The following is a 12,571-nucleotide window of genomic DNA, read 5'->3' on the forward strand; positions in this document are numbered from 1 at the left end:
CAGTTCATGAAAGATTTTTTTAATTAAGAATTTTTAGTAACCATCCACTTTTTGTTTAAAAAAAACAAAAAAAAACGGTTTTCAATTTGAACATCATCTTTGAGATAAGAATTGATTATTTATATTATTTGAACTACTGTTATCTTTTTTGTTATTTTTACAACAAAATTTTTCAACAGATTTCAAATTTCAACAAGATGCATTCTAAGTAAGATCAGAATTTACATCAACTAAAACGTGCAAATGAAATCTAAGAACGTTAGTTTGAATAATACAAATCATCAAGCAAGAAAAAGCAACTCAAACATTTGATTTTGAAATGAAACTTGTGTGTGTGATAACACAATATGATAGAATTTAGCTTTTTGGTTTTCCATGCCAATGGTCAGATGGCCTGCTGAAAAATACAAGTCACCGATGGAATGGATAATTCAAGTTACTTCTGTCTTCAAAACAGTTTTATTCACTTGATGTAAATTCCCTGTTATTGATATCTGAAAAAAATATTTTGAAGCTAGAAATAACTACATCATTTTTGTGGAGGATATAGGCTGCCATGTACCATATTTAATTTCAGTGTTTTTGGTCCCTTGATTTATCGGAGAGGGACCTATCTTTTCAGTAGCGTCCATGCAGCTGTTATTCTGGACGATTGTCAGATAACCGTCCATTATTTTTTTTTTTTTTTTACATTTTGCCACAAGTTGTATTTCATTAAATAGATGTGCACAGTAAAAACATTTCTTTGTGAAAATTCCCGTTGCATCCCCAGGGGCTCATGAGGTCAAAAATGCCCCAAAATGGCCAAAAATGACACGTTTTGCCTCCATAGCGTTTGATCCATCCATTAGATTTTCCTGAAACTTGGCCAAAATGTGGAGGCCATTGTTCTTAATATGAATTCAGTATTGGTGACCCTGGCAAAATTCTGGTTTGCATCCCTCTGGGACTTTTAGGGTTAAAAAAAAAACATTCCTTTTTGGAGCTCTTTTTTCATATTACTCCAAAACTTGATGTCTATATAGTGGTTTCCCATGGTGCTGAATTCAAATATACATGCCTTAAGGTTTGTCCATTTTTCACTGGGATCCAGCACTCCCAGGGGTTCACAAGAAGTCAAAAATGCCCCAAAATCGCAAAAAAAAAACACTTTTTACCCCATAACTTTTGCCCCATCCATTAGATTTTTCTGAAACTTGCCAAAAGTGTGAAGGCAACGTTGGCCCTTCACACTTCTCAGTCATCATTTCTTCACTATTTTTTTGTGGTGTCATCTCACACGCAGCACCAGAGGGGGGGGGCAGCACACATGGCTGGTTATAAAGGTAATAATCAGTATCAGCTGTTCAAAATATTTTACATTATAAAACCAACTCTGATGTACTTAGTAGATTCAATTATTTGGCAGTTTTTTTTATTTTCAGTTGCCATTGTTTTATGAAAAGATAGCATTGTATAAAGTAAAGATCATTTTGTAATTAAGATATTTTTTAGTCCAACCTACATGAAAAAGAATCGGTTTTGTTAGTTTTGTTGTTTTAATCGATTTTAATGTTGAATCCTGATCAATATTTTTTTTTATTAGTCATAAAGAAGTGGAGTTGTTACCCTCAGAAGCTACCATCCAAATCACTTGGTACTAATTTGGTAACAGATTTTTTTTTGTCTTCAATATTCACTAGTATAAAAGGGGAAAGAAAACCTAAAGTTGTACTTTAACTTGCTTTTAATGCCTTACTTTGGCTTATCAAGAAAAAAAAAAAAAAACTGATGAGAAGAAAAAAAAAAATTGTCTGGTTTATGTTTTTAATAGCATTACCATTTCACACATGGTTAGCAAACTATATTTAAATAAAGGCTCACTTGAAGCGTAATTATTTTCACACTTTGTCTTAAAATCAATTCAGATATTTCAATATTAAACAAATTATTCAGTGTTCCTTTTATTTTTTTCTGTAATTTATGGAAATTAGAATGTCCAGCAATCCTGCTAGTTTGAAATATTATGTGAACTTGAATAGATTTCAATTTTTTAAAGTCTCCTTTATTTTAAGATCAATGTAAAAACATTTTTTCTTTTGAAATTATGTATTAGATTTGAATTAGATTGATATGATCTTTGTATAATCTTTTTTTTTTTTTGTGTGTGTGTGTGTGTGTGTGTGTGTGTGTGTGTGTGTGTGTGTGTGAGAGAGAGAGAGAGAGTGTGAGATTCAGACTATTAATCTTACCTTAGTGGTTATATTCACATCATTTCAACCAATATAACCCCGACCATCATTAGTGGGATCTTTTCCAACTTGGAAATCTTTGAACTCTGTGAACCTGGACGGAATTTCAAATTGAATTTAAATTTTATTTGTAGAATTTTTGTATTAAACATAGGAACCTGAAAGAGTTCCAAATTGAAAACTTTCCCACCAACAAAAGTTAAAAGAACTGGTTAGTCTTCTGAAGGTTTAATCCTTACTACTAGCGACATTAGCTAACAATAGCAAATTGACACTTTTATCCAGTTATGGCTGAGAGAATGAGAATAATCAATCTCTGGATTAAATAAAATCCACAGGGATAGATTGTTCTCATTCTCTCAGTCATGATTGAGTAAAAGTGTTAATTTGTTATTGTTAGTTATTTGAGATTTATGACACTAGCATAACTGGATGATAACACACTGGAAACCTAAGCCAGTTAGGAAAAAGATTTATATAAATTTTTAACAATTTTTGTTAAAAAAAAAACAGGAATATAACATGTAATGCTTATCATATGGAGAAAGTTTGTTTTTAGAATTTCAGGAACCATATTTGCTTATATTGTGTGACGCTCTTGTATGCTGTAGTTTATTCAATAAGAGACGGAAGAACGTAAACATTAGTGCCCAGTGCAGCTGCATTATCATGTTCGGTTTAACATGCTGGCATGTATTGGATGACTTAAAGAAATTAACTTTCAAACTAACCAGTCTCTGGATACGTCTTTATTCCTCTTTCTCTCAAGTCCATCCTTATTACTTCCGCCCATGTTTTCCTTGGTCTATTCCTGTCATTTGACCATGCTATCTCTATTATTTTACATCTACTAACCCAGAAAACTCTCATCCATTCTTTCGACTTGATCCTATCATCAAAACCCCGTTTTGCATACATCTCCCTATACTGTTCATATACAAGGTGCCTTAAATAAGTTTCCAGACTTTTTTCGTTATGTACACGTTTATTGATAGTACACATATTAAACTGTACTGCCCTTTCAAAGTAATTTTCTACATTGTTCCATTTCAACAACTTCTGGAAGGCCCATGGAAGTTCTCTTGTGTGAGCGTGTCAATGACACTCGTCACAGTCTCTTTCGTTTCCTCAGTTGTTTCATAATGATAGCCTCTAAATTTTTTCCTTGAGCTTAGGGATTAATTAAAAGTCACAGGGAGCAAGGTCTGGACTATAAGGAGGGTGAGGAACTGTCTTGATGCCCATCTTGGTCAAATAGTTTGGTCTTTGAACACTCTTGAGACAAACTTTGCAAATTTTCTGCACTTTCAGTTCTTTACAAATAATTGTGTGTACAGTTCCCACACTGATATCAAACTGTGCACTTATCGTCTCTATAGACACACAATGGTCCTTATCCATGAAATTCTTTATTTGGACAAGCGACTCTAACTTCCTTACTCCTCCTACACCTCTCATCATTCCTCACACTCTCTGCCTTCCTTGAATCTCTTATGCCACTCAAAAACTGATGTTCGATTTATGCAAGATGGTCTAAAAGCAGTCTGAAGCATTCCATACGTTTCTGTAGCATTTTTTCAAAGTTTAAAACAGAATTTTATTGCATATCATTTGTCTAAAGTGTCCTCGCGTCCAAATTGCCCCTCTGAAATTCATCAGCTATGACAATCAGGCTTGAGTAGGGTGTATTCCAATTTCTGCTGTAGCTGTTTATTTGAACCTGAAATCATAAAAATTTGTCAGTCATCTCATAAGATAATAATATGCTGAATTTTCAAGAGCCTGCGACAATTTTAAATGTCTGTACACAAAAGTCTCGAAACTTATTGAAGGCATCTCATATGAGATTATCAGATATAGGCTTGTCTCGAAGATTCGTGGTACACATCTATCATATCATATTCATATATCATTTCTTCATGCAATGCCAGCTCTCAATTCTCACTGGCCAGGTTTCATTTTCATACATTACCACACTGCATTACATATATCTCATAGACTCTTCTCTTGGTAGACGATGGTAATGCTCTATTGGTTAATAATGGCAAAAGTTCCTTGATATTACTTAATGCACTCAATCGCAATAACTTCATCCACAGTTGTTTCCATATGAGTTTATATCCATCTGTCTTACACTTGTACACAAACTGGTTGTCATCTCTCAACCTACAAGTAATTTCACTGCATTTGTGTACCTAATGCCTGCATGTAACCACAGAAACTCGAGTTGCATTTGACTCTCTTACCATAAACTAAGCACGGAAACTTTGAATTTTCATGTCTCTTTAGTTGTGATCCTAATACAGCTGGGTACTAGACCTGTTTGTCTTGGGTGGTCCTACCAGAAATTTCAATTCTGAATGGCAAAACCCTGACTAGTATGTTTTTACTATTCAATAAAGAGAAGGTGGGTTTTCAAACTGACGTGAATGGTAATCATCAGTTAGCTTTATTTTACAAGTTTTTTGGTGTTGGAATCATGATAGGTGAACAATCACTTGCAACTTTGTTCAGGACTGCTGTGGTTTGAGATGTGTTGCAGATGAGGGAAGCAGCTGGTTCAACTTTACCAAGGCAAATATTGTTGCAAGTCGGAATTTAACATGTATGGAAGATTCCAGTGAACAATCATATAATTTCCTCATTTTTTTATATTTATATATATTATGTTCATATTATGTCACATTAAATTGAAACTTGTATGACAAAATTTTTATGAACTTTTTTATTTTGGTGACTTTTGCTTTCTATTAATAGAATCTAATTGACGACATTTCTCATTTTGACTTTGGAAATTTACAATGTTTATCAAAAAATGTAGTCTCTTATCATTTTACATACTTAATTTTTGTCTGAACTTTTAATTTTCTTTTTTAAATATTTTATCAAGAGAGCCCTAAAAAAATGATAAACTGTTTGAACAATATGGTGCTACTACAGAATTTGAACCAAATCAAACTAGTTTTTGCTGAGTTAAACCTAAAACTATGGTTAGGGTTTAATATAGTTCAGTTCAAAATCTAGTAGAAGTACTAAAAAATATTCAAATTATAAAAAAGTTTTTTTGTGATTAAATTAAAATTTTTAAATATTTTAGAAAACATTATCAATTGTAAAAAAAAGTCTGATCTAAAACATAATAGAGAACTTTTTTTTTATAAACATTGGTTGTCCATTGCTGATTTCAAAAGCAGAAGCAGTCACCAAGTAGACTCTATCTTACCTGATTTTCAATTTTATTTCCAGAAATCTTGAATTATTTTTTATTATTATGTATGTTTATTTTGTAATGTTTTTAATATTTACAGGACAGAGTATACGTACAGCAAAACAATGTGGACAATGTATACAATTTAGGTTTGATGATATTCAGAGATCAAGTTGTGAGACATCCAATCATTAGAGAACATCTAAGAACGACATTATTAGAAATGGTATCCAAAGAACGGAAAGGCGAAATTGTTGATAGGTGAATAAACTTGACTCCTTTTTTATCTCTTGTATGTACGCGTATTAAGTCATTTTTATTTTTGAATTTGTACTCATTTTAGTAGTTTCTGCCAGATTTAAATAGTCATGTTTTATTGTTGATTTAAAACTAATTCTTCAAAAAAACTATTGCATATATCAAAACTAAGAAATTAATAATTTTAAGATTTAATAATTCAAATTCATACTTACAGATGGAATAAATATTTCTCATAAGATGATGAAAATATAATTTTTAATGGTTTTGTTTTTATCACGTATCTTAAGGTGGCCACAACCAAATAATGACTTTTTTTTTTTTATAAAAAAATATTTTACTGAACATGTACCCTCTTACTCTTAAAATTTATACTACTGCATTCAAAGCAAAAAAGTATTTCCTTCAGGATATAATCAATTAAACAGTCTCAAATTTTTGCAAAGAGTTTGTTTTCTATACAAAAAATGTAAAATGTCTTGCAAGTTGGAATGTTCACTCAAAGTGAAACTTTACTCATTTGGGAAAAACATTTCCCTACAATTATTGATTGACCATACAATATTGTAAATTGAATGTTGATGTAAAACTAAAACCGTGATGACTTCATTTCAGAGGTGCTGTTAAAAATGCCTGCCAGATGTTAATGGTGTTAGGAATTGATGCTAGATCTGTCTATGAAGAAGATTTTGAAAGACCTTTCCTTGACCAATCAGCAGAATTTTACAAAGTAAGTACTTGCTTATACAGTATGCCCCAGAAATTTTGTTGAATTGAAATGCATTAATATTTTAATAATATAATGACGGTATATCTTCTCTTTATTAATAAAGTAGCCACAGGAATTCCCCTCTGGACAAATGTCGTTGGTTTGCAACAACAGATGCCACGTACAAATTCAATACAGCTATCGTATATAGCGTTCAAACACCATTTCACACATTCAGTCGAGATAATGAAATGCTACATTGCATTATTATGAGCAACACCATCACAATTGCAACATCTTTAGAGGAAGGAGTCTCTATTTTTCTCTCTAAATATTTAGTTCTACCACTGCTACCAGTAGTCACCGGGAGGAATTCTACATGTTCCACAGATTCTGTAATTACACCGACTTTAACTGGCTTATACATACATAGATCTAACATAATCTTTCCAAATTTATAATTCATAAATAATAAAGCCTCCCTTGCCAAAGTCCTTCATTCTTATTGGCTGAGCTCTGATAATTATCATATTCCAGAATCCAGTTTTTCACTTTATAAACAAACTGTTACTAACATTAAAATATAACGTCACCAAGAGAAATTTCACTCAGCATCAAGTTCATTTAGTGCATAGGTCATTTCAGTCATGTAAGATCAAAAACTACAACGTCGGTACACAGGTCTTGCTAGTTATGAATAATACTTAAAATTACACTTTATTTTTTTCTTTTTAAAACTATAGATGTATTAAATGTTATCACAAAATGTATATAACTTTTTATTCAATGTTTCTGAGACACCCTGTATTGGAGTTGTTTTCCTCTTTCTTACATTAATTTATATTTTTCTTTTTATCATAAAGCAGTCATTTAAATATTTTTTTTTCTGAATTAAAATTTCTAAACAATTTAGCTTTCATAAGTCTAAATTTTTCTTTAACGCAAATCTTAGTTTTTATTGCAATGAAAATGTTCATAAATGTGTTTATTTCATACACTATTCAAAATGGCATAGTACAATGACAAAACACTGATTGCTATTTGTATAATCCAATATCTATATAAAGCAAAGCTGTGTCATGGCATCACAGTCACCTGGTTGATTTAAGAGCCAAATTAATCGTAGATGAAATCCTTTGCTATTGTGAAAGTTGCATTTGTCAAAAAATGGGTGTTTTGTCTCTTGATTCTGTTACAGTTGCTTAAAAACCTTGAAAATATAACGAATACTGAGCTTAGCTTGTTAATAAATCTGACGTTTAAATGTCTAACTTTTAATCTTTCATTTTTTTTTTTTTATAATTATCTAGTATAATTTAAATGAGTATACTGACACAAGATATTTCGTTTGATAGATTATTACTCTATAATATGAATTTTGTATGTTAAATGCAGTGGTTCTGTTAAAGTACTTAATTGGAAAATTTGATGCTCATTTTAAAAAAATTTGATGTTCAGTGCAAAATGAAATAAAGGAAAACTTATGAAAATACATATTTATCAGTGAAAAATATTAGTGTACACCAAAAAATGAGTAGAATTTTAAAAAATTTACCATTCAGAGTTCACAAACTCCCAAACAAAATGTCAAGCTAGTAGTCTTAGATGATTATCTTCCTTCTAAAAATTAAAGATGGCATGCTGGCTTGTTGACTCCAAATAGTGTATTAATTTTATTTTTTAATAAATTTTTACTCTTATTTTCTATAATTTTTATTGTACACAAATATTTGTACTGATAAGTTTACCAGTTTCATTTTTAACTGCCATATTTTACTTGGGTATAAACAAGCATCAAAATTTTTAAAATTTGTGTGGCAATTGGTATAAAATTTGTGTGGCAATTGGTATAAAATTTGTGTGGCAATTGGTATAAAATCTCAAAATAATTTATAGTTAATGTTTTCATAACTTTTTCTGCATTATTTCAGCTTGAAAGTCAGAAATTCTTGGCCGAAAACAGTGCATCTGTCTACATTAAAAAAGTTGAAGCCCGAATCAATGAGGAGGCAGAAAGAGCAACGCATTATTTAGATAAATCTACTGAAGAACCTATAGTTAAAGTAAGTGTAATTTCAAAGATTTTTCTCTTTTCCATGTTTTTTCCTCTATCTCATTTCAAATGTGAAATATATTAAGTGTATCAAAATGTATTCTCTATTGTCTAAAATTTTATTTTTTATTTGAATTTGAAGTCATTTTGTTCGTAATTTTTTCTAATTATTTAATCTAAAACTTTAAATGCTTCAAAATCCTTTTTTAAATATGATCAATTCTAAGTATCATGACATTGTTCTTCAAACAAGTAACTATTATTTTGTAACTTCAATATTAACAGTAATTTTTTTTTTTAAATATATATTTTTAAAAAGATAAACTAAAAGAAAAAGTTCATTTTTAGTGGAATTGCACATTTTTTTTAATCCAGTAGAATCCATATAAAGTGCTTGAGCCTCTGATATGTGCAAGTTATCTGCTTTGTTTTTTTTTTGTTTTTTTTTTTTTTGTTTTTTTAATTAGAAAGTTTTTCTCCATCTGGGAACTGAAAATGTTAATTTTTGTTGTATCATCTAAGACTTGAAGCAATTCATGATGAGGTAGAGGATTTAGATAATTTTAATTTCATCAAAGAATTACTTACAGTCCTGGATATGACCTTAAACTATATCCGATGGTGAGGGCCCCAGCTTGCAGGCCTTAGGGAGTGTGGAACCACCCTTTAATTGCCATTGCTCCCAGGTCCACTCTGATCCGGAGTGGTAGCACCTGTTAGGGTCCCAACTATGGGTTAAATAGAATATGACTTAAAAAAACAAATATACTATATTAAAAAAATCGTTCTTCAAAATCACCAGATTCGGCATTAAATAACCTGAAAAGGGTTGATATGCCGTAAAACAAAACAACCAAACCAAAGAATTACTTCCTGTTACATTCACTGCACATATGCATTCTGGATCTTTCACTTAATTTTGATTCAATTTAATTGAAATTGTTTGTACTCTTTTCTTCACAAACAGGGAGCCATGGCTCCTTAGGTTGGAAAATTAATCTCAATTTCAGCTTTTTTTTTTTTATTGGCTACTCACATTTTTGATTTTATCGATTTAACCAATGATTTTACATTTCATCTCCACAATCAGTTATCCTCTATAACACTATTAGAATTAAGAAAACCGAATGTAATTTGTATGTTTCAGAATAAAATAAAGTTCAGTCTTGATACTGTTTTTTAACATGCCACCTTTATTCATGTGAAACTTATCTACCATTCCACCTACCCAGGCTTTACCATCTCTTTATCTCTTTGAGAAGTTTATTGCTAATTATCTGAGATATCCTTACTAAAAAATGTCAAGTGTTGCTTGGACATTTTTTGCAGGCCAGAATGCACTATTAATATGCTGGCTGTTTGAATTCCTTTCTGATCTAGTCCCTAACCATAACCTGGTAAAGAGGTGAATAAATACTGTAAGCATGTCATTGTAGAAGCAGATACCCATTGTAGCACCTGAGTAGGTTGGCCATATATATGAATGAAGTGCTGTGGGTTATATAAATAAATCTTATGAACTGCCAAGGTTCAGCACAAATCAAAAAACTAAAACTGTTAAAGAACAAGCTGGCAGATGGTCCAAATTAGGAAAGAAATGAGTGGAGATGATTTTCCAATCACAGCGAACAAGCTAATAATCAAAAGAGGGCAAATATATCAGAATTTGCATCTTATGCAATCGCATTTAGTTCCAAGCAGGCCTTGTCGGTCATATATATCTAAGTAGCTCTATCTATAGGACATCGCATCATGTCCGAGTTAATAGTTAATGGAGTTTTTTTTTCCAGTACATGAATACAGCATCTGAAAATAGATGATAGTCTTATTTTAGAGCATCAATATGAATTCCTATTTTTATAGAATAACATTTGTACGTTTGCATGTCTATTTTAAATGTTTTTGTTACATTCACAAAATCTTCATTATAGCAATGAAAATTCTTTTTTAAAATAAAATCTATAACTTTTAGCTGTGATGTCTTCAGGCTTTGATAAGTGGTGACTCCCTTATTAAAAAAAGAAAAAGAAGCAATTTACTATGAGGTTTCTTAATGTTTTTGTCTGCTGAAATGAATTCTAATAACATTGAAGTTATAATGACTCGTTTCATTCCTTTTCGTCTTTTTATTTGTAGGTACTTGAAGAAGAACTTATTAGAAAACACATGAAAACAATTGTGGAGGTAACTTTACTCAAATATTTTTAATTTTTTAAATAATTACAACTTCAGATTGAAAAAAAAAAAATTTTTTTTTTAATTATATTTTTGTTACCTAAACATAGAAAGTCTATAGGATTAAAGACCTTAACATGGTAATTGTTTAATATAAGCTTTTTATCAATACATTGTTTATCTCAATAGATATTTTGTGAGGAGTAAATTTTCCAACTAATTAACCAATCATTATCAATTTTGGAACTGTTGCAAGGCATGAGAGCATGTAATATGGGCTATATTTAGTTTTAATTTCATGCAAAGAGGACAAATTAAAGATAGACACACATTATAAAAATTCAGATTTCGTTGATTTGATGAAATTTTAACCATAAATATTCAAATTAAATACTCCCTGAATTTTAGTTTCTTTGGAGGATTTTAAAGACAATCTCCTATTTAAAATTAAAATATTTCTGATTTGCATGGAATTTAGTGCATAGTTATTATATACCAGTTAAATTTGGGGAACGTTGTATTAAAAAAAATTTTTTTTTTTAAGAGAAATAATTGTTTACAAATTTTTAAAATAACTGTAAGCTTGATCTTTCTTTGTATGACCAAACAATGCAGGTTCCGTTTGTAGCGTATAATTAGGATTATCAAAATAAATTGAAAAATTGGCATATTGTGATGACGGCCATCTTGAATTTATGAGGTTGACCATCTACTCATGGAAAAGTGGTATTTTCTCATGTACTTATTAATCAATTGTTGAATTTGTATATTTGTACTTTTGTCTTACATTGCAAATAAAACCGGTTTTGCAGAAAATAAATTCAAATATTAGGTACATAGTCCACTATCCTGAAAAATTGCAAAATTCATGACCTCGAATGATTTGTAATATGTGATGTTCTATCTTTGCTCTTTCTTCAAAATTGCTTCTCATGTCGAAATGTCTTTATGACAGCACTTGTAATCTGGTAGGGTGTGGAATAGTTCAACTTATGGTACGACATGCCTTGGAAGATCACATTAATGTCGCTTTTGGTGTGTTTGTTTTCTGCAGTCTCTTACACTCCTATCACTTACACACAATGCAATCTGGCCTTTCTTCGCCAATGGTTATTAGAACATGTCCTTCATTAAGTCTTTGAGGTCTGTTTCCTACATTGTGTGCCAGATATAAGATCAACGGGCTTACTCCTATAGTGAGATGCAGATTTCCTGAATAACCTTTTTTAGTTGAATCATTCGTTTTCTTGAGAATAATGTGAGCATTTACACTCAGTAGGCACTGACTATTCTAAAATACCATTTGGTTGAACTATGACGAAATGAATAAATTTTTTTTTTTTTTTTTTTGTCTACATCCACTATGAATTATTTATATCTGTCCATGTTGAATTTTTTTGTTTTTTTTTTACATTGTCAAATCCAATGGCATCTTGCTTAGAACAGATGTGTTTCATAACACACTTGTTTCTATAAATATTTGTTGGCATACATAACTGAATACATAATAAATATTTGTTGGCATACATACAGGTTTGTCTTGTTCAGAGTTGTGAGCATATCGCGCTTAAACTTTAAAGGTGAAAAGTCAAATCCATAATTGATGGCATCAAAATTCATTCTAAAATATTCTTTTTTTAATGAATTAATGGAATGCTGAAATATTATTAAATGAAATGTATTTGTTAAATTTAAAATTATTTACATGTTAATTTTTCTTATTAACCTTTACCACAATCTTGTAATAATTTTTTGTCTATTAATGTGGACAAATTGTTACATTTTCAGATGGAAAATTCTGGTGTGGTTCACATGTTGAAAAATAATAAAACGGATGGTAAGTTAACCTTTCAATTCAAACCATTGCATATTCTTCCTAGAAAAAAAGGATTATTTCAATTTTGTTGATTTTAGTGCATATTAGTAACATAAAATAT

At 30.5% G+C, this 12,571-nt stretch overlaps 1 protein-coding gene across 4 annotated transcripts in view; it reads left to right on the forward strand.

The window, feature by feature from the left end:
- LOC145287821 (cullin-3-like) overlaps positions 1–12,571 on the forward strand; it is a 241,197-nt gene that overhangs the window by 180,849 nt on the left and 47,777 nt on the right. For all 4 annotated transcript variants that reach the window (XM_080135683.1, XM_080135684.1, XM_080135685.1 and 1 more), the window contains 5 exons: positions 5,540–5,700; positions 6,313–6,427; positions 8,338–8,469; positions 10,596–10,643; positions 12,423–12,471. In XM_080135683.1, coding sequence (XP_079991809.1) covers positions 5,540–5,700; positions 6,313–6,427; positions 8,338–8,469; positions 10,596–10,643; positions 12,423–12,471 — 505 coding nt within the window. The remainder of the gene's footprint in view (positions 1–5,539; positions 5,701–6,312; positions 6,428–8,337; positions 8,470–10,595; positions 10,644–12,422; positions 12,472–12,571) is intronic.

This window comes from Euprymna scolopes, chromosome 11 (assembly GCF_053919585.1).
Source record: "Euprymna scolopes isolate OS-2025 chromosome 11, ASM5391958v1, whole genome shotgun sequence".
Taxonomy (NCBI): Eukaryota; Metazoa; Mollusca; class Cephalopoda; order Sepiida; family Sepiolidae; genus Euprymna; species Euprymna scolopes.